Below are 22,236 nucleotides of genomic sequence, written 5' to 3'. Positions count from 1 at the left end.
CCTCAACATAATAAAGGCCATATATGACAAACCCACAGCCAACATCGTTCTCAATGGTGAAAAACTGAAAGCATTTCCTCTAAGATCAGGAATAAGACAAGGATGTCCACTCTCACCACTATTACTCAACATAGTTTTGGAAGTTTTAGCCACAGCAATCAGAGAAGAAAAAGAAATAAAAGGAATCCAAATTGGAAAAGAAGAAGTAAAGCTGTCACTGTTTGCAGATTACATGATACTATACATAGAGAATCCTAAAGATGCTACCAGAAAATTACTAGAGCTGATCAATGAATTTGGTAAAGTAGCAGGATACAAAATTAATGCACAGAAATCTCTTGCATCCCTATACACTAATGATGAAAAATCTGAAAGAGAAATTAAGGAAACACTCTCATTTACCATTGCAAAAAAAGAATAAAATACATAGGAATAAACCTACCTAAGGAGACAAAAGACCCGAATGCAGAAAACTATAAGACACTGATGAAAGAAATTAAAGATGATACAAACAGATGGAGAGATATACCAGATTCTTGGACTGGAAGAGTCAACACTGTGAAAATGACTATACTACCCAAAGCAATCTACAGATTCAATGCAATCCCTATCAAATTACCAATGGCATTTTTCACAGACTTAAAACAAAAAATTTCACAATTTGTATGGAAACACAAAAGACCCTGAATAGCCAAAGCAATCTTGAGAAAGAAAAATGGAGCTGGAGGAATCAGGCTCCCAGACTTCAGACTATACTACAAAGGTACAGTAATGAAGACAGTATGGTACTGGCAGAAAAACAGAAATATAGATTAATGGAACGGGATAGAAAGCCCAGAGATAAACCCACGCACATATGGTCACCTTATTTTTTAATAAGGAGGCAAGAATATACAGTGGAGAAAAGACAGACTCTTCAATAAGTGGTGCTGGGAAAACTGGACAGCTACATGTAAAAGAATGAAATTAGAACACTCCCTAACACCATACACAAAAATAAACTCAAAATGGATTCAAGACCTAAATGTAAGGCCAGACACTATAAAACTCTTAGAGGAAAACATAGGCAGAACACTCTATGACACAAATCACAGCAAAGATCCTTTTTGACCCACCTCCTAGAGTAATGGAAATAAAAACAAAAATAAACAAATGGGACCTAATGAAACTTAAAACCTTCTGCACAGCAAAGGAAACTATAAACAAGACAAAAAGACAACCGTCAGAATGGGAGAAAATATTTGCAAACAAAGCAATTGACAAAAGATTAATCCCCAAAATTTACAAGCAGCTCATGTAGCTCAATATCAAAAAAACAAACAACTCAATCCACAAATGGGCAGAAGATCTAAGTAGACATTTCTCCAAAGAAGATATACAGATTGCCAACAAACAGATGAAAGGATGCTCAACATCACTAATCATTAGAGAAATGCAAATCAAAACTACAATGAGGTATCACCTCACACAGGTCAGAATGGCCATCATCAAAAAATCTACAAACAATAAATGCTGGAGAGCGTGTGGAGAAAAGGGAACCCTCTTGCACTGTTGGTGGGGATGTAAGTTGATACAGCCACTATGGAGAACAGTATGGAGGTTCCTTAAAAAACTAAAAATAGAACTACCATACGACCCAGCAATCCCACCACTGGGCATATACCCTGAGAAAACCATAATTCAAAAAAAGTCATGTACTACAATGTTCATTGCAGCTCTATTTACAATAGCCAGGACATGGAAGCCACCTAAGTGTCCATCGACAGATGAATGGATAAAGAAGATGTGGCACATATATACAATGGAATATTACTCAGCCATAAAAATAAACAAAATCGAGTTATTTGTAGTGAGGTGGATGGACCTAGAGTCTGTCATACAGAGTGAAGTAAGTCAGAAAGAGAAAAACAAATACCATGTGCTAACACATATATATGGAATCTAAAAAAAAAAAAAAAAGGTTCTGAAGAACCTAGGGGCAGGACAGGAATAAAGACGCAGATGTAGAGAATAGACTTGAGGACACAGGGAGGGGGAAGGGTAAGCTGGGACGAAATGAGAGTGTGGCATGGACATATATACACTACCAAATGTAAAATAAATACATTTTACATAGCACAGGGAGATCAGCTCGGTGCTTTGTGACCACCTAGAGGAATGGGATAGGGAGGGTGGGAGGGAGACGCGAGAGGGAGGAGATATGGGGATATATGAATATATATGTATGGCTGATGCACTGTGTTATAAAGCAGAAACTAACACACCACTGTAGAGCAATTATACTCCAACCAAGATTTTTAAAAAAAAGAAAAAGAAATCATTTGCATTTCTATACACTAACAACAAACTACCTGAAAAAGAAATTAAGAAATCAATCCCACTTACAATAGTATAAAAAACAATGAAATATTTAGAAATAAGTTTAACCAAGGAAAAATCTATACACTGAAAGCTATGACACTGATGAAAAAGACTGAAGAAGACAGAAATCAATGGAAAGGTATCTGTGTTCTTGGATTGGAAAAATTAATATTGTGAAAATTTCCATACTACCCAAAGTAATCTAAAGATTCAGTGCAATCCTACCAAAATTCCAATGGTATTTTTCACAGAAATATCTATCCTAAAATTTGAAAATACCATCCTAAAGGTTGAAATCATTATCTTGAGGGGAAAACTGCATACCCATGTTCACTGCAGCATTATTCACAATAGCCAAGATATGGAAACAACCTAAATGTCCTTTGATGAATGAATGTGTAAAGAAAATGCATGGTAGATAATTGCAATGGAATATTATTCAGCCATAAAAAAGAAGGAAATCCTGCCATCTGTGACAACATAGATGAGCCTGGAGGGCATTACGCTAATTGATATAAGCCAGACAAGAATGACAAATACATATGGTATCAGTTACATGTGGAATTTTTTTAAGCCAATTTCATAGAAACAGAAAGTAGAATGGTAGTTGCCAGGGGCTGGGGGGAGAGGTAAATGGGGTAGTATAGGTCAAAGAGTACAAAGTTTTCAACTATAAGAAGAATAAGAACCCAATGTACAACATGGTGACTATAGTTGGTAATATGGTGTCATGTACTTAAATGTTACTGAGTAGTTAAGCATTCTCACCATACACACACAAAAAAATTTAACTATGTCTTTAAAAATAATACAAATGAACTTATTTACAAAACATAAATAGACCCACAGACATAGAAAACAAACCTATAGTTACCAAAGGGGATAACAGGATTGGGGGAGATAAATTAAGTGTTTGGGATTAACATGTACACACTACCATATAAAAAATAGGTAACCAGGGACTTCCCTGGTGGCGCAGTGGTTAAGAATCCGCCTGCCAATGCAGGGGACACGGGTTCGATCCCTGGTCCAGGAAGACCGCACATGCCGTGGAGCAGCTAAGCCCAGGAGCCACAACTACTGAAGCCCGTGTGCCTAGAGCCCATGCTCTGCAACAAGAGAAGCCACCACAATGAGAAGCCCAAGCACCGCAACGAAGAGTAGCCCCTGCTCTCCGCAACTAGAGGAAGCCCGCATACAGCAACAAAGATGCAATGCAGCCAAAAAAAAAAAAAAATAGGTAACCAGCAAGGACCTACTGTATAGCACAGGGAACTATGCTCAATATCTTGTAATAACCTATAATCGAAAAGCATGTGTAAAAGTATAGATATATATATATTTATATAAAAAACGGAATCACTTTGCTGTACACCGGAAACTAACACGGCATTGTAAATCAACTATACTTCCACTATACTTTAATAAAAAAATAAAAAGAAAAAAAATTAACTATGTAAAGTGATGGATGTGTTATTTTGATCATTCTATATGTATATGTGTATCAAATCATCAAGTTGTCCATTTTAAAATATACAGTTATAGTTGGCAATTATTCCCAATTATTCCTCAATAAAGTTTTTTTAAAAATAAGATAAATAATCATAACATTTCAAAAAAGAGAGAAAGAAAAAATTAAGCCAACCCCACAGGGGTCCAAGCTCCAGGGATCACTGTAACATTGACCATATAACCACGGTGAGGTGCTGTGAACCTGCTGTATGGCAGAAAGGCAAAGGAGGTGCCTCCCAAGCTAGCTGCTCAACAAAATCTCTTCTGCTCAGAGAAGAGGGACTAACATTGGCCAACCCCATAGCAATTATGTTCCATGAACTCTAGTCCAGGAAAGGATATAGTAGGTAAGTCATAAAAAAATTTTTCTTCCCCTTTCCTCAAAGTGTATTAAAAATAGAGTCACCCAAAAGTAACTAAGCAATGACCTTCAGGGTGTTTTAAGATAAGAAAACTTTGGTCCAGGTGATATCATCTCCGCCACTCCATAGTCTGCTACTTTCAGACTATTCCACACCATACCTGAGTAGTGTTGAAAAGGCAGAATAAGTAGCTGAAGGTGACCCTGATGCCATCAATATCAATTAGCATTAACTATGCCAGAATCCAGGTAACTCCAAAAATGACTGCAACAGATAACGTGCTAAGAAACTTCTTTAGGATTGAAACCTTTGTGCTAAGTAAGAGAAAACAAGAAAGGAAATATGGTTCATTCAGGTTTTTACTTACTAATATCATTGTTACCCTCCTACTGAAAATATGTATTCAGCTGTACATATACACTGTTCATTAAACAATATTATGCCTCAGGTGGAAAAACCTATGTCACTCTGAATAAAAGAGAGGAAGGAAGGAAGGGAGGAAGACAGTGATATCTGCTTAAAAGCTCAGGCATAAACAGTTCCTTAAATACTACTGCAGGTTAATTTCACATAGAATTAACTTTTTCTTTGGAACTGAATTTGATTTTAGCGATTATAACTACTGGATCAGTAATTCCTTTTTTGGGCATCTGGGACCGTCCCATGCCATAAGTTGATATCAGAATGAAAAGTTATTAAAGCACAGAGTGACCTACTTCCCTGTCATGCTAAGTCTATATCCCTGGAACCTGAGCTTGGCCATATGACTTACTTTGACCAGAGGGACATTAGCATTTGTTCCACAAACAAAGGCTTGAGAGCATTCCACTCATCAGAGCGTGTCTTTTCTTATTGCTCTTTGGAACCCTGAGAGTACTATGTTAAAAGAGAGACCACATGCAGCAGAGATGAGCTTTCCCAACTGAGCAGTTCCCATTCAATACCAACCAACCACCAACCATCAGACATGAAAGTGATTCATCCTAAATTATCTACCAGCATTCAAGCCAGCTAAAACCAAAACAACTACATGATCAACACTCAAACTTATGACAAGTAATAAATATTTATCATTCTAAGCCATTGAATTTGGGGGTAATTTGTTACACAGCAAAAGCTAACTGATACATAGAAGAAAATTTGTTAAACAATTAAATTGTAACCTGCTCTTCACTGTAACTTAGCTAATTTAAGAACCATGAGCTACCAGTCAAAATTTTGAAACATTACAAATTTTTTTGATGTCTGTGGCCAAAATGATATTGCTTTGTATAAAAGAAATATAACTTAACTTACAATTAGGCTAACAAGACTTCACCAAGGTTTTTCTGCATTGTTAAGAAAACATAGGTTTGAATGATTATCAGTGATAGTCTTTTCTCCACATTTCCCCTCAATATGGGTTATCATCCATATAGGAAAGATGATACTCTTGATTGGTAAAGTACACGTTTAAGATTACATTCCCACTAATGATGGCTGTTTTCACCCATCTGTTCATTCAAAATGGACCTATATGGCGACCAACAAAGTTCACAGATGTACTTACAGTAAGTCTACTTGAGTTAAGAAGAGTCTTGTAGAATTAAGCCTGAATTCACAGCCTCATTAACACTGTGTTCTAACCAATTCATGCTGTGGGATGTGGAGTTGGCGGGAGTGTATGTGTTTAATAGTTTCTGTTCTTTGTCTCTCCAACTGAAAGCTCTTTCTGTATATTAGTGATGACAATGAAAATGCTTATTGGGGTCAGAAAAGTTACGGAGAGGAAAGAAGCAGTTCACATGGGAACTGATAAACCAGAGAGCACACGCCCCATCTGCAGGGAATGTGGGCCCAATGTTGCCCGATGTTCCAATTTTTATATGTTTGCAACTAATTTTTAAAAATTTAAAGCTATTATGTGATTCAGGTAACACATGTAAAATATAACCTACAGTTACTAGTTTCTAAAATGAAAATACAGTTGCCAGCATCTACTCACAACCCTCTCATATTTTTAATTATTCAAATCTGATTTCATGAATATTTGGGATTGGGGGATAAATGTTTTTTCTTGATGTCTTTGGGTTGGGTTTTTAGTTGGGCTCATACAGCACAAAAGTATCTTAGGTAATGCAATAGACTCACATTGTAGTCTTGATGTTGGAAGATGAGAAGATCCACCTTCTGAGACAAAGTTTAAGAGAAAATCTGTCCTGCAAACCACATATCCTTGCCATTTCCCCCAAATCTGAAAACTTTTCTAGGAGCTGTGGATGTATTCCTGTGCTATATTTAGTGCTAGATGAGCCATGCCTTCCAGCTTCTGATTCATTGGGAACCTTACCTCTTCAGATTCTGATTATTCTTCCACAGCACTTTGACTACAATGACAATAAATATAACAACATTGCTGATGAGGATAATGATCATAGGTATGATGAATGACCACAACAATGGACTTGTTATCAAACCACTGCTTTCTTGAGTTGCCAGCCAGCAGCTGTGGAGAGAAAAGAAATGATTTCAGCAGACTAAGAAAGCAGAGAAAAGAAATGATTTCAGCAGACTAAGAAAGCAGAGAAAAGAAATGATTTCAGCAGAAAGAAAGGTATACAAACTCTTCTCTATGCTGTTCACACCATTGACATTCACTCGACTGAAAGACTTGCTAAAAGTCAATATCTCTTTGCCTTCTATATATTGGAGATGATTTTTAAGAATTCAACCAAGTAGAAAAATTAAATGCATTGATTCTGCCAAATTTCTCTGTGAGACAGTATGGGCTAGCGGAAAGAAAGTGGGCTTTTGAGTTAGGCAGTCCTGAATATAAATGTCACTGTCTGTCACTTACTAGGTTTCTGACTTTAGTTAAGTTACTGTTTAATTTTCTTTTTGACTATGTAGCACACTCAAATGGCTCAAAATTTTAAAGGTACAAATCATCATAGAGAGACAAGACCCCTCCTACAACTATCCCTAGTCACCTAGTTTTTATCTCCAGTGGTATTCAATGTTTCTTGTGTATTCTTCCAGATTCAGACTATGCATACACCAGCAAATGTATATTTTTTTCCTGATTTTGAAGCAAAGGATAACATGATACTTCTATACCTTACTTAAAAACACATCTTGGAGATCATTCCATATCAGAATATAAAGATTATCCTCATGATTTTTTATGGCTGCATATTATTCCATTATTTCATTATACCATAAATTATTTAAACTGTCTCTTATTAATAGGCATTTTTTAAAGTTTAATGTTTAAAAAATATTTGAATAGTTCTTTAACCTCATTGCGTCTGTTTTTGTTTTTGTCTTTTTGTTATTGTTGGTGGTAGTTTTGGTGGTATTTTTTTTCTCATCTGTGAAGTGTAGTAATCATTTCCTGGCATTGTTGTAAGAATAAATTCATTCATTTAATAAGTATTTACAGAGTACATGCTATGTGCCAGACATTGTTCTAGATACCAAGATATTAGCAGTGAATGAAAAACCAAAATGCCTTTCTTTAGTGAATTTATTCTAATGCAGAAAATAAATAAAACTAATGAGTTAATAAGATATATACTATAACAGAAGTTAACAAGTGCTGTGAAGAAAAATAAAGCAGGTAATGAGGGTAGGTATTACTATGTATATGTATAAGTGTGTCTGTGTGTCTGTGTGTATGCCTGGGGGACCAGGGGAGGAAATGTTTCATTTTAAATAGAGTGGTCAGGAAAACCCTTATGGAAAAAAATATTTGAGTAAAGATCTGAAGTAGATGGGGGGAAGGGTGTTCTAGGCAGAGGGAACAGCAAGTGCAAAGGCTCTGAGTTGAGAGCTTAAGCCAAGAGGCCAGTGTGGCTAGAACAGAGTATGTAAGTAGATGGGATTAGTAAAAAGATGCAAATTATGTCAGGGCTTTATAGGTGACTGCATGTACTCTTGGCAAGGAGGAGAAACTTAACATGCTCTGTCTTTAGTTTTAAAAGTATTACTTTAGCTAGATGCAGGGATAAAAGAAGAGCACATGCCAAAGGAGGAAATCAGCTAGGGGTCTACTGCAACAATCAGGTGGCTTGGAACCAGGGAGAGGAGATGTTGAGAAATAGTCTGATTCCAGATATGTTTAGAAGTAAAACAAAAGGGGACTTCCCTGGTGGTCCAGTGGTTAATACTCCACGCTCCCAATGCAGGGGGCCTGGGTTCGATCCCTCGTCAGGAAACTAGATCCCACATGCCATGACTAAAAGCCTGCATGTGGCAACTAAAGATTCAACTAAGATCACTCATGCCATAATGAAGATCCCGCGTGCTGCAACTAAGACCCAGCGCAGCCAAATAAATAAATATATATATTTTTAAAAAGTAAAGCAAAAGGATTTATTGATAGGTTAGATGGGAGATATAGGAGAGTTAAGAGTGACTCCAAATCTTTGGCTTGAGTATCTGGAAGGATGGAATTACTGTCAACTGAGTTGGGGAAGATGATGAGAAGAGCAGGTTTGGGAGGGAAGACCAGGAGACGTCCCATCACTTGTCCAGCCAAGTGAAGGTATCAGGTAGGCAGTAGGGTATTAACAAAATAATGTGAGAAGCCCTGGTATATATTTGGCAATCAATTAATGTCTGTTTTCTTTCCCTTGTAGGTAAACACCATTATTATACATGCCGAAGGATTTCTAAGCTGTTTTGCATTGGAATGTTGTTACAATTTAAATTATTAGAAATCATATTTCTAATCTGAATGACCTAGAAGGAAATTGGGATGATTTCAGATCTCTGTAATGAATTTTAAAAATGAAAAGGAGGAGATTGGTTCAAGATGGTGGAGTAGAAGGAGGTGCACTCACTCCTTCTTGCAAGAGCACCAGAATCACAACGAACTGCTGAACAATCATCTACAGGAAAACACTGGAACTCACCAAAAAAGATACCCCACATTCAAAGACAAAGGAGAAGCCACAATAAGATGATAGGAGGGGCACAATCACAATAAAATCAAATCCCATAACCATTGCGTGGGCGACTCACAAACTGGAGAACAATTATACCACAGAAGTCCACCCACTGGAGTGAAGGTTCTGAGCCCCACATCAGGCTTCCCAACCTGGGGGTCCAGCAACGGGAGGAGGAATCCCCAGAGAATTGGACTTTGCAGTCAGGCAGGACTTGACTGCAGGACTTCAACAGGACTGGGGGAAACAGAGACTTCACTCTTGGAGGGCACACACAAAATCTTGTACACACCAGGACCCAGGGGGAAGGAGCAGTGACTCCATAGGAGACTGAACCAACCTACCTGCTAGTGTTGGAGGGTCTCCTGCAGAGGCAGGGGGTGGCTGTGGCCCCCCATGGGGACAAGGACACTGGCAGTAGAAGTTCTGGGAAGTACTCCTTGGTGTGAGCCCTCCCAAAGTCCACCATTAGCCCCACCAAAGAGCCTGTAGGCTCCAGTGCTGGGTCGCCTCAGGCCCAATGACCAACAGGGAGAGAATACAGCCCCACCCTTCAGCAGACAAATGGATTAAAGTTTTACTGAGCTCTGCCCACCAGAGCAACACCCAGCTCTACCTACCACCAGTCCCTCCCATCACGAAGCTTGCACAAGCCTCTTAGACAGCCTCATCCACCAGAGGGCAGAGAGCAGAAGCAAGAAGAACTACAATCCTGCAGCCTGCAGAACAAAAACCACAATCACAGAAAGACAGACAAAATGAAAAGGCAGAGGATTATGTCCTAGATGAAGGAACAAGATAAAACCCCAGAACAGCAACTAAATGAAGTGGAGATAGGCAACCTTCCAGAAAAAGAATTCAGAATAATGATAGTGAAGATGATCCAGGACCTCGGAAAAAGGATGGAGGAAAGAATCGAGGAAATGCAAGAAACGTTTAACAAAACCTAGAAGAATTGAAGAACAAACAAACAGAGATGAACAATACAATAACTGAATTGAAAAATACACTAGAAGGAATCAATAGCAGAATAACTGAGACAGAAGAATGGATTAGTGACCTGGAAGCCAGAATGGTGGAAATCACTGCCGCAGAACAGAATAAAGAAAAAAGAATGAAAAGAAATGAAGACAGCCTAAGAGACCTCTGGGACAACAAACGCACCAACATTCACATTATAGGGGTCCCAGAAGGAGAAGAGAGAGAGAAAGGACCAGAGAAAATATTTGAAAAGATTATAGTCGAAAACTTCCCTAACATGCGAAAGGAAATAGCCACCTGAGTCCAGGAAGCACAGAGAGTCCCATACAGGATAAACCCAGGGATAAACATGCCGAGACACACATTAATCAAACTGGCAAAAATTAAAGACAAAGAAAAATTATTGAAAGCAGCAAGGGAAAAATGACAAACAACACACAAGGGAACCCCCATAAGGTTAAGAGCTGATTTCCCAGCAGTTTAAAAGGGGAGGACAGGATAGAGAAAGAAAGTGCATATCTAACTCTATCAGATAAAGACAGACTTGCAAATTATGAAACAATTTAGACAAATATTTATCTTTATCTGTATGAGTTATTTAAACTTTAGACAACACAATTTCTAAGTATTACTATTTGTACTATAGATCTGTGTGTGTATGCATACAAATGTCTGTAAGGTTCCTCAGTTACCTCACACAGATGGGGAGACCTGGATGGGAAACAGGCTTGGATGCCTGTGGCCATGAGGAGGTGTGCACTAGGAAGGGACACCTCCTCACCTCCTCCGTCCTTTGTATTACTTGGAGAGATAGTCACGCTGGATTTGTTCTCATGAGCCTCTTCCTAGTTATTCTGAATCTAATCACCCAGATTTTGAAAAATAGACTGCTGAGGAGACAGATGGAACCTCCATGCAGACTAACCCTTGTAGGAGTGGGATTTCTAGAATTGAGATTGGAGAGTCACAAGGTCAAGGCTGCATCTGACAAACAGATATGAACCTGAGGTCTGGAGAGCATCATAGGTGAACCTCAGATGAAGCATTTAACTCCTTGGTGATTCTGTCATGAAACATGGGAAAAGACAGCTGTAGAAGATATAGCATATGCTTCCAGAAAATTCTTCCTCATGCATTATAATTTCCCAATGGTTACCTCAACCCTTCAGGGAAGTCTGAAACAGCCTATATGGTGGGACAGAGATTTGGGGGATAGAGCATTAAATAGGAGTGTGGCCTGCCCTGCAGTCGCCCCTTAATTGGGTCCTGGCAGAGATAGCAGTACATCAAGGGAACTGGGTTAGGGGTTTCGGGTGTGACCGGCAGAACTGGGAGCCATGGTGGGGGGACAGGGAGTATGATATATTGAGGAGCAACTTCTGGGAAGATAACTCAAGAAAACCCAAAAAAGTCCCTCCTCTTTCTAAATATATCCTGAAGAAATGTGAGCCTTGATGTGTGTGTATAGGGTGGAAAGTGGGGGATAAGGGTCCAAGATGTAGCTGATATTCATGTTACACATCCTTTCCCCCCTTCCCAACTCTTACTATCAGTTGCCTAGTGTCTTCCCTAACATCTAATACTGTACTCAGGAAAGAATCTGCTCTCAATTATTTACATCTTGGTGTGAATAAATTTAAGACAGCAGGCTTCTTTCTACCGAAGACTTCTGTAGGAGTAGGTCTAGCCCTGTGGCTGGGTTAGGATAGGAAATTAATAATAATGCAATTTGAGGTGAATTACCTCTCCCATGAGATATTTGCATTTTACTCCTGATATCTAATTGTGCAATTAAAATTTTAAAATTCATTAAAAGATATTTAATCCCAATTAAACAGAGAAAATAGTGCCTAGAGTATATGGCTCCTAAAATCAAGCCAGGCAGGTAGCTCCCCATTCTACACTTGGTCACGGTCAGCCCTGGAAATAGGTAAGCACTCTGACACCACAGCCTTCCCTTGGGTATACTTGCACATTTCCAAGAGTTTTGTTTTGATTTGAGTTGGTTTGGGACTTAAGGCGGAATCCAGGGATCAGAATGGTTGAATTTATAAAATAAGAAGGGAAGATAAATTAAAGAGCAGTTGCCATTTGGTAGCAGAAATACACATAGAGTTCAGCCCCGCTTTCTTACTCTCCCCACATGGAAGGCAAATACCATGCATTCAGGTACTTCCATTATTGACAGTTAATTTTTCACGCTGGAGTCACAGGGAGAATTTATGGGTGATAAATCATCATGAAATACTCATTATAATCATATCAACATAGAATTGGTTCATAAGCATGGATACTGCGCTTCAAACAGTTTCAAGTGTGAAAATGTTTTCACACTTGCTTGACCCTTCATAGTAACCCCAGAGCAGGTATTACTATTATTGTTATTCCCATTTTCTAGATGAGAAAACTAAGATAAGGGGTTACTAAGGATCACACTTCCTGTGTCCTGTGATTTTCAGACTTAATCAAAGAAGACAAATTTAATATTAAAAAAGTTCACATTTATAAATTTAGAAGACAATTACTTGCTTTACGAAAGGGTTTATCATAGGAAATTTTCATGTCACCATATTTAAAATACAATGTGTTCTTTGAGAATTTGAAATACCAGTTATAATATGACAATTATAAAGTGAGATGCATATTACAGTGACACTTGGACTCAATGTCACTGAATAGTTACACTCATATTAAAGAAATGGACATTTAAAAAAATATAAACTTACATTTCCTCTCGCCGGTAGTCTAACTCCCACTGTGAATTATTCCCATTCTGAGAATAAATAATTCCCACTGTCACAGCTACCACTATAGCCGGGACTCCTATGTGATAAAGAGTCACAGAATTAATAATTTACCCAAGACTGGGATTAATTATAAAGGAACATGAATGAATTATACACCTGACCTTTTTCAGGATGCATTGTTCTTTCCACTATAGACAATGTACTAAATGATCCTACAGATGTAGGTCAACAGTGCACATAGTTTTTCTGTGTTTTCTTTTCCCTATCAGTGTTGGCTATACATATCAATCCTATACTATTTCTGATTTCTTTGTAACTCTTACCACAATTTCCACTCTTAAATGGTCTAATTCCTCTTTCACTTGAATAAATTTAAATTTAGGTAACGTGAAAACAACTCTCCTTTGCTGGAACTCATTAAATTTTTCAAGTTATTTTTCTTAAAAGAGTCACTCTGATTGTCTTGAAACATTTCTTTTAAAGTAGCTAGGAAAAGCAGGGTCAGCGGGGTGGTGGGATGAATTGGGAAATTGGGATTGACATATATACACTAATATGCATAACATAGATAACTAATAAGAAGCTGCTGTATTTTAAAAAATAAAATAAAATTAAAAAAAAAAGAAAGTTAATTTACAAAAAAAAAAAAATAAAGTAGCTAGGAAGTTTATATGTGGTCTAAATCTCAAGTCAAATAAATAGAGATGTTAAAGGAAATGAACATCTTGAAGTTAGCTCATGATGTATATAGTATAGCTGCCTTGATCACATCTGCCTTCTTCACAGGAGAAGACACTCCTTCACTAGACAGAAGGCACTCCTAGTGATTGCTGGATTTTCCATCTCCCCTACCACAAGGCCTTGTACTATTAGGTCTTCAATCGGTGTTTGTTTAAATTAAATGATTTCAACAAAATTAAATTCCTGAGTAAGTGGAGAAGCAAACACTTACCCCATCCAATTAAAGAGATGAAAAGAATGAAATGCTGAGGAAGAGGCTTCATGGTCCTAATAAGAAGGAAATAGAGCTGGGCAGCACTGAGTCCCATCCAGGTAAATGTCACTAACACAAAATAGTGCAGCAAGATAGCAATCGCAGTGCATGTGGGATTCAAGATGACAACGGTGTCTTGTCTGGACATTTCATTATTACTCAAGTCAGTATTATCAGTGTCACTATGACTTGTCTTTAAGTTCTTATTGGAGTTTTCGATTCCAAACACAAAGAGGAGGTTGAAAATCAACATTGATGTGCACAGATTGACCAATACCCAGGTTACTGAGGTTTTTCTGACTTTCCTGAAGATAAATAAATAAATATAATTAATAAACAAAACAACTACAAAAAATAAACTCCAGTGAAATCATGAGGGAACAAAAGAATATTATTACCCACTGTAAATCTAGCTCATAGCCCAGTGGGCCAGCTGGTAAACGGACCTTCCCAACTACACCAGACAAACATTCTCTCTTCTTACCTGATTCTCACAAAGTGAGTTTGAGAAAACATGTTGATACCCCCTTTCTTGAACCTGTCTTTTAATCCAAGGTGATAGATGTTTTCCAGAGATGCCCTCCTGTGAACTCTACTTCCTGGAGTTTATGCCCAGTGTAGCCCCCTCCAGGGCTGTCCAGTGACTTGATATAACCAACAGAATGCAGCAGAAGGCCTGGCAGCCAGGGCCAACTTATCCATCAGACAGTGGTGCTTAGCATCCACAATATGTTTATACTTCTATGGCCCACAACAAGGTCTTCTAATGTAAAACATGCCCAAGGACCGTTCCTTCATCTGAAGATATAATTTGTGGGTGTAGAACCAAGTTCTCTTTGAAACTCATGACATATCACAGGTCTCTGTATATTATGGTATACAGTCCTGTATTAAAGAAAGTTATAAAATTTCCATTCACTACCATCTAGATCCTTATGAATTTTTCAGATTATAAGGCCTCTTGAAATAAATATTTCACTATTAATGTGCTTAAAGTTCTAACATCTTCAAGAACTTCTCTATTTCTAATGTCTCAGAATTTGATGAACAAATCTGTTTGCTAATTATATATCCTTTATGGTCCTACCATAACATTCCACCATGGTCCTTCTTAGTCTTTGGATTCCCACACTGAATGAAAAGATTATATTAAAACAGAATTCTGTTCATCCTCATGATATTTTAGTTGAGATTTTCCGGATAATTCAAAATTTTATTTTAAGTCTTCTGAAAGGTTTAATGAGCAGAAATGCAAAAAGCATTCAAAAGAATCCATTTATATAAAAGTAAAGTTCGTTTTTAATTTTTCTCCAATTTCAAACATAAATTATCTACAGAGAGAACAAGCTATTTTCAAATAGGCTATTTTCAAACGGGTCTTCTGTATATTACTATATTCTGTGCATTTTTATTATATGCACAGAAATATATAATATATATGTTATCTGTGACAGCAAAACTGCTAAAAACAAGTTGATAGAGGACACACACACACACAAAAATATGATGACAATTGGAAGGAGTGAGATTTTAGGCAAAGAAACTATCAGGTTGGCCAAAAAGTTCGTTCTGGTTTTTCCCTGCCATCTTACAGAAAAACCCAGATGAACTTTTTGGCCAAACCAATAGTTACGCAGCTACCACAACTTATTCACATGGAACCAAATAACTGTCTGTTCAAGTGTCTTTACAAATGAAAAGACAGATATAAGAGCCATTTCACTTTACATGACAGACATAATTACATGGCATGTAATTTTCCTTCAAGGCACTTACCACAATTTGTAATTATATATTTATTTCTGTATATATTTGTACAACGTCTGTCTTCCCCCCGAGAATGTAAATTCCAAGGGAGAGGGTAGTTTATATGTCTTGTTCATAGTTTTGTATTTACCTCCTCACATGTTGCTTGGCACATAGTAAACACTCAATGTAAAAATTTTAAACGAAGGGCAAGAGACTCATTAAGTGTGAAAGGTAAAGAAAAGAATCAAAAATAATTCTGGCTCTTTGGACAAATGGCTTATTCTAAGTATGGGGCAGAAAAAGTGAAAGATGTACCTGGACCATCTTGCTGTGCCTTAAATAAGGAAACACTTATAGACTGACAGGAACATGAAAAAACAACATGAAAGGACTCCCTGCAGCTGCACTGGAGAGTACACTTCTTTCCAAAGTAATATAGTGACTAAATATAGAAGGAATTATAGATTAGAGACCATCATTCACCCACCAATGTAATCATATATACCAGTTAGGATCATCAGTGAATACCAAAACCACTGAGTAAAAGTTGGGGAAAAGAATATTCACACAGTCTCAAAGTTTCACTGCATGGATTGCCTATTATTTACAAAGGAAAAAATTGAGACTTTACAGTACAGAAATCTACCAGGCACTACTTTAAACAAGGAAGCAAATGACACAGCAAAAACGGGACAAACTGACATCATGCACTTCTTGCTGTGCCACAATGAAAAAGACTTAATGATTAGAATTCTCATCAAAAAAATGTAACCTGTATCTAATCATTGGAAAATTTCAGAGAAATTTTATATTGTAGAATATTCTACCTTCTATAAAATAACTAACTTGAACACTTCAAATGTTTTAATGTCATGAAAGACCAAAACAAACAAATTTAAAAAGCAGAGGAATTATTCTAGGCTAAAGACAACTAAAGAGACACAATTACTAAATAAATTGGGGTGGGGGGGAAACAGCTAAAATGGACATAATTGGAACAGCTGGAGAAATTTGAATAAGGACATTAACATGATAACATATTAGTGTTAAATTCTTGAGTTAAATATTCTGAGTGAGGATAATAATATTATACTATGTAGGAGTGCCCTTGTTTTTAGGAGATCCATACATGCTTGAAGAATTTGGAGATGACAGTCATGATGTTTACAACTTACTTTCAAAATTTCAGGAAAAAATAGGAAAAGAGAGAAAGCAAAATATTAACAACTGGTGAATCCAGGTGAAGGGTATTTGGGTGTTCACTTAGTCTCTTTCAACATTTCTATAGACTTTTAATTTTTTTAAATAAAACTTCAGGAAAAAATGTTTAAATGGCAATACCTTTAGAACAAAAAATTCCTGAATCTACACATCTGAGAAAACAGTTGTGAAGGAATTTATTAGAGAGAAATAATTCTGAAGGAAAGAAGCATTGTGATACATCTTGAGTTTGCAAGGAAAAACCAGGTGAGAATACATTTTTTTTTTAGTTTCCATATACATGTGTTAGCATACGGTATTTGTTTTTCTCTTTCTGACTTACTTCACTCTGTAGGACAGATTCTAGGTCCATCCACCTCACTACAAATAAATCAATTTCGTTTCTTTTTATGGCTGAGTAATATTCCATTGTATATATGTGCCACATCTTCTTTATCCATTCATTTGTCGATGGACACTTAGGTGGCTTCCATGTCCTGGCTATTGTAAATAGAGCTGCAATGAACATTGTGGTACATGATTCTTTTTGAATTATGGTTCTCTCAGGGTATATGCCCAGTAGTGGGATTGCTGGGTCTTATGGTAGTTCTATTTTTGTTTTTTAAGGAACCTCCATACTGTTCTCCATAGTGGCTATATCAATTTACATTCCCACCAACAGTGCAAGAGGGTTACCTTTTCTCCACACCCTCTCCAGCATTCATTGTTTGTAGATTTTCTGATGATGCCCATTCTAGCCGGTGTGAGGTGATACCTCACTGTAGTTTTGATTTGCATTTCTCTAATGATTAGTGATGTTGAGCATCCTTTCATGTGTTTGTTGGCCATCTGTATATCTTCTTTGGAGAAATGTCTGTTTAGGTTTTCTGCCCATTTTTGGATTGGGTTGTTTGTTTTTTTTATATTGAGTTGCATGAGCTGCTTGTAAATTTTGGAGATTAATCCTTTGTCAGTTGCTTCATTTGCAAATATTTTCTCCCATTCTGAGGGTTGTCTTTTTGTCTTGTTTATGGTTTCCTTTGCTGTGCAAAAGCTTTTAAGTTTCATTAGGTCCCACTTTTTAATTTTTGTTTCTATTTCCATTTCTCTAAGAGGTGGGTCAAAAAGGATCTTGCTGTGATTTATGTCATAGAGCATTCAGCCTATGTTTTCCTCTAAGAGTTTGATAGTGTCTGGCCTTCCATTTAGGTCTTTAATCCATTTTGAGTTTATTTTTGTGTATGGTGTTAGGGAGTGTTCTAAATTCATTCTTTTACATGTAGCTGTCCAGTTTTCCCAGCACCACTTATTGAAGAGTCTGTCTTTTCTCCATTGTATATTCTTGCCTCCTTTTTCAAAAATAAGGTGACCATATGTGCATGGGTTTATCTCTGGGCTTTCTATCCCATTCCATTGATCTATATTTCTGTTTTTCTCCCAGTACCATGCTGTCTTGACTACTGTAGCTTTGTAGTGTAGTCTGAAGTCAGGGAGCCTGATTCCTCCAGCTCCGTTTTTCTTTCTCAAGATTCCTTTGGCTATTCAGGGTCTTTTGTGTTTCCATACAAATTGTGAAATTTTTTGTTTTAATTCTGTGAAAAATGCCATTGGTAATTTGATAGGGATTGCATTGAATCTGTAGATTGCTTTGGGTAGTATAGTCATATTCACAGTGTTGATTCTTCCAATCCAAGAATCTGGTATATCTCTCCATCTGTTTGTATCATCTTTAATTTCTTTCATCAGTGTCTTATAGTTTTCTGCATATGGGTCTTTTGTCTCCATAGGTAGGTTTATTCCTAGGTATTTTATTCTTTTTGTGTCAATGGTAAATGGTAGCGTTTCCTTAATTTCTCTTTCAGATTTTTCATCATTAGTGTATAGGGATGCAAGAGATTTCTGTGCATTAATTTTGTATCCTGCTACTTTACCAAACTCATTGATTAGCTCTAGTAGTTTTCTGGTAGCATCTTTAGGATTCTCTATGTATAGTATCATCTCATCTGCAAAGAGTGACAGCTTTACTTCTTTTCCAATTTGTATTTCTTTTTGTTCTCTGATTGCTGTGGCTAAAACTTCCAAAACTATGTTGAATAACAGTGGTGAGAGTGGGCAACCTTGTCTTGTTCCTGATCTTAGAGGAAATGGTTTCAGTTTTTCACCATTGAGGACAATGTTGGCTGTGGGTTTGTCATATATGGCCTTTATTATGTTGAAGTAAGTTCCCTCTATGCCTACTGTCTGGAGGGTTTTTATCATAAATGGGTGTTGAATTTTGTTGAAAGCATTTTCTGCATGTATTGAGATGATCATATGGTTTTTCTCCTTCAATTTGTTGATATGGTGTATCACGTTGATTGATTTGCATATATTGAAGAATCCTTGCATTCCTGGGATAAACCCCACTTGATTATGGTGTATGATCCTTTTAATGTGCTGCTGGATTTTGTTTGCTAGTGTTTTGTTGAGGATTTTTGCACCTATGGTCATCAGTGATATTGGCCGGTAGTTTTCTTCTTTTGTGACATCTTTGTCTGGTTTTGGTATCTGGGTGATGGTGGCCTCGTAGAATGAGTTTGGGAGTGTTCCTCTCTCTGCTATATTTTGGAAGAGTTTGAGAAGGATAGGTGTTAGCTTTTCTCTAAATGTTTGATGGAATTCACCTGTGAAGCCATCTGGTCATGGGCTTTTGTTTGTTGGAAGATTTTTAATCACAGTTTCAATTTCAGGGCTTGTGATTGGTCTGTTTATATTTTCTATTTCTTCCTGGTTCAGTCTCAGAAGGTTGTGCTTTTCTAAGAATTTGTCCATTTCTTCCAGGTTGTCCATTTTATTGGCATATAGTTGCTTGTAGTAATCTCTCATGATTCTTTGTAATTCTGCAGTGTCAGTTGTTACTTCTCCTTTTTCATTTCTAATTCTATTGATTTGAGTCTTCTCCCTTTTTTTCTTGATGAGTTTGGCTAATGGTTTATCAATTTTATCTTCTCAAAGAATCAGCTTTTAGTTTTACTGATCTTTGCTATCATTTCATTCATTTCTCTTTCATTTATTTCTGATCTGATCTTTATGATTTCTTTCCTTCTGCTAACTTTAGGGGTTTTCTGTTTTTCTTTCTCTATTTGCTTTAGGTGTAAGGTTAGGGTGTTTTTTGAGATGTTTGTTTCTTCTTTTTTTTGGCCATGTTGTGTCTTCATTGCTGTGCACGGGCTAGCTCTAGTTGCGGCAAGCAGGGGCTATTCTTTGTTGCGGTGCACAGGCTTCTCATTGCGGTGGCTTCTCTTGTTGCGGAGCACCAGCTCTAGGCATTCAGGCTTTGGCAGTTATGGCACACAGGCTCAGTAGTTGTGGCTCGCGGGCTCTAGAGCGCAGGCTCAGGAGTTGTGGCACACAGGCTTAGCTGCTCCACAGTATGTGGGATCCTCCCAGACTAGGGCTCTAACCCACATCCCCTGCACCAGCAGGCAGATTCTTAACCACTGTGCCACTAGGGAAGTCCGAGATGTTTCTTGTTTCTTGAGGTAGGATTGTATTGGTGTAAACGTCCCTCTTAGAATGGCTTTTGCTGCATCCCATAGGTTCTGAGTAGTGGTGTTTTCATCGTCATTTGTTTCTAGGTATTTTTTTTATTTCTTCTTTGATTTCTTCAGTGATCTCTTGGTTATTTAGTAGTGTATTGTTTGGCCTCCATGTGTTTGTATTTTACAGATTTTTTCCTGTAATTGATATCTAGTATCATAGCGTTGTGGTCAGAAAAGATATTTCATATGATTTCAATTTTCTTAAATTTACCAAGGCTTGATTTGTGACCCAAGATATGATCTATCCTGGAGAATGTTCCATGACCACTTGAGAAGAAAGTGTATTCTGTTGTTTTTGGATAGAATGTCCTATAAATATCAATTAAGTCCATCTTATTTAATGTATCATTTAAAGCTTGTGTTTATTTATTTTCATTTTGGATGATCTGTCCATTGGTAAAAGTGGGGTGTTAAAGTCCCCGAATATTACTGTGTTACTGTTGATTTCCCTGTTTATGGCTGTTAGCATTTGCCTTATGTATTGAGGTGCTCCTATGTTGGGTGCATATATATTTACAATTGTTATATCTTTTTCTTGGATTGATCCCTGATCATTTTGTAGTGTCCTTCTTTGTCTCTTGTAATAGTCTTTATTTTAAAGTCTATTTTGCCTGATATGAGAATTGCTACTCCAGCTTTCTTTTGATTTCCATTTGCAAGGAATATCTTTTTCCATCCCCTCACTTTCAATCTGTATGTGTCCCTAGGTCTGAAGTGGGTCTCTTGTAGACAGCATATATACGGGTCTTGTTTTTGTATCCATTCAGCCAGTCTATGTCTTTTGGTTGGAGCATTTAATCTACTTACATTTAAGGTAATTATCGATATGTATGTTCCTTTTACCATTTTCTTGATTGTTTTGGGTTTGTTATTGTAGGTCTTTCCCTTCTCTAGTGTTTCCTGCTTAGAGAAGTTCCTTTAGCATTTGTTGTAAAGCTGGTTTTGTGGTGCTGAATTCTCTTAACTTTTGCTTGTCTCTAAAGGTTTTAATTTCTCCTTTGAATCTGAATGAGATCTTTGCTGGGTAGAGGAATCCTAGTTGTAGGTTTTTCCCTTTCATCACTTTAAATATGTCCTGTCACTCCCTTCTGGCTTGCAGAGTTTCTGCTGAGAAATCAGCTGTTAACCTTATGGGGATTCCTTTGTATGTTATTTGGTGCTTTTCCCTTGCTGCTTTTAATGTTTTTTCTTTGTATTTAATTTTTGATAGTTTGATTAATATGTGTCTTGGCATGTTTCTCCTTGGATTTATCCTGTATGGGACTCTCTGTGCTTCCTGGACTTGACTGACTATTCCTTTTCCCATATTAGGGAAGTTTTCAACTATAATCTCTTCAAATATTTTCTCAGTCCCTTTCTTTTTCTCTTCTTCTGGGACCCCTATAATTCGAATGATGGTACATTTAATGTTGTCCCAGAGGTCTCTGCGACTGTGCTCAAGTCTTTTCATTCTTTTTTCTTTATTCTGCTCTGCAGTAGCAATTTCCACTATTTTGTCTTCCATGTCATTTACCCGTTCTTCTGCCCCAGTTATTCTGCTATTGATTCCTTCTAGAGAATTTTTAGTTTCATTTATTGTGTTGTTCATCATTGTTTGTTTGCTCCTTAGTTCTTCTAGGTCCTTGTTAAACGTTTCTTGTATTTCCTCCATTCTATTTCCAAGATTTTGGATCAACTTTACTATCATTAATTTGACTTCTTTTTCAGGTAGACTGCCTATTTCCTCTTCATTTGTTTGGTCTGGTGGGTTTTTACCTTGCTCCTTCATCTGCTGTGTATTTCTCTGCCTTCTCATTTTGCTTAACTTGCTGCATTTTGGGG

The 22,236-nt window shown here is 37.2% G+C and overlaps 1 protein-coding gene across 1 annotated transcript in view; it reads right to left on the bottom strand.

The window, feature by feature from the left end:
• ADGRG7 (adhesion G protein-coupled receptor G7) overlaps nucleotides 1–22,236 on the bottom strand; it is a 55,000-nt gene that overhangs the window by 17,087 nt on the left and 15,677 nt on the right. Inside the window, 5 exon segments of the mRNA XM_082392248.1 lie at nucleotides 4,396–4,467; nucleotides 4,471–4,549; nucleotides 6,565–6,720; nucleotides 12,871–12,967; nucleotides 13,844–14,190. Of these exon segments, the coding sequence (XP_082248374.1) occupies nucleotides 4,396–4,467; nucleotides 4,471–4,549; nucleotides 6,565–6,720; nucleotides 12,871–12,967; nucleotides 13,844–14,190 (751 nt within the window).

The sequence above is a fragment of the Balaenoptera borealis genome (assembly GCF_965194805.1).
Source record: "Balaenoptera borealis genome assembly, chromosome: 5".
Classification (NCBI taxonomy): Eukaryota; Metazoa; Chordata; class Mammalia; order Artiodactyla; family Balaenopteridae; genus Balaenoptera; species Balaenoptera borealis.
Note: the sequence above shows the minus strand (reverse complement) of the source record. Positions and strands in the feature narration are given on the sequence as shown.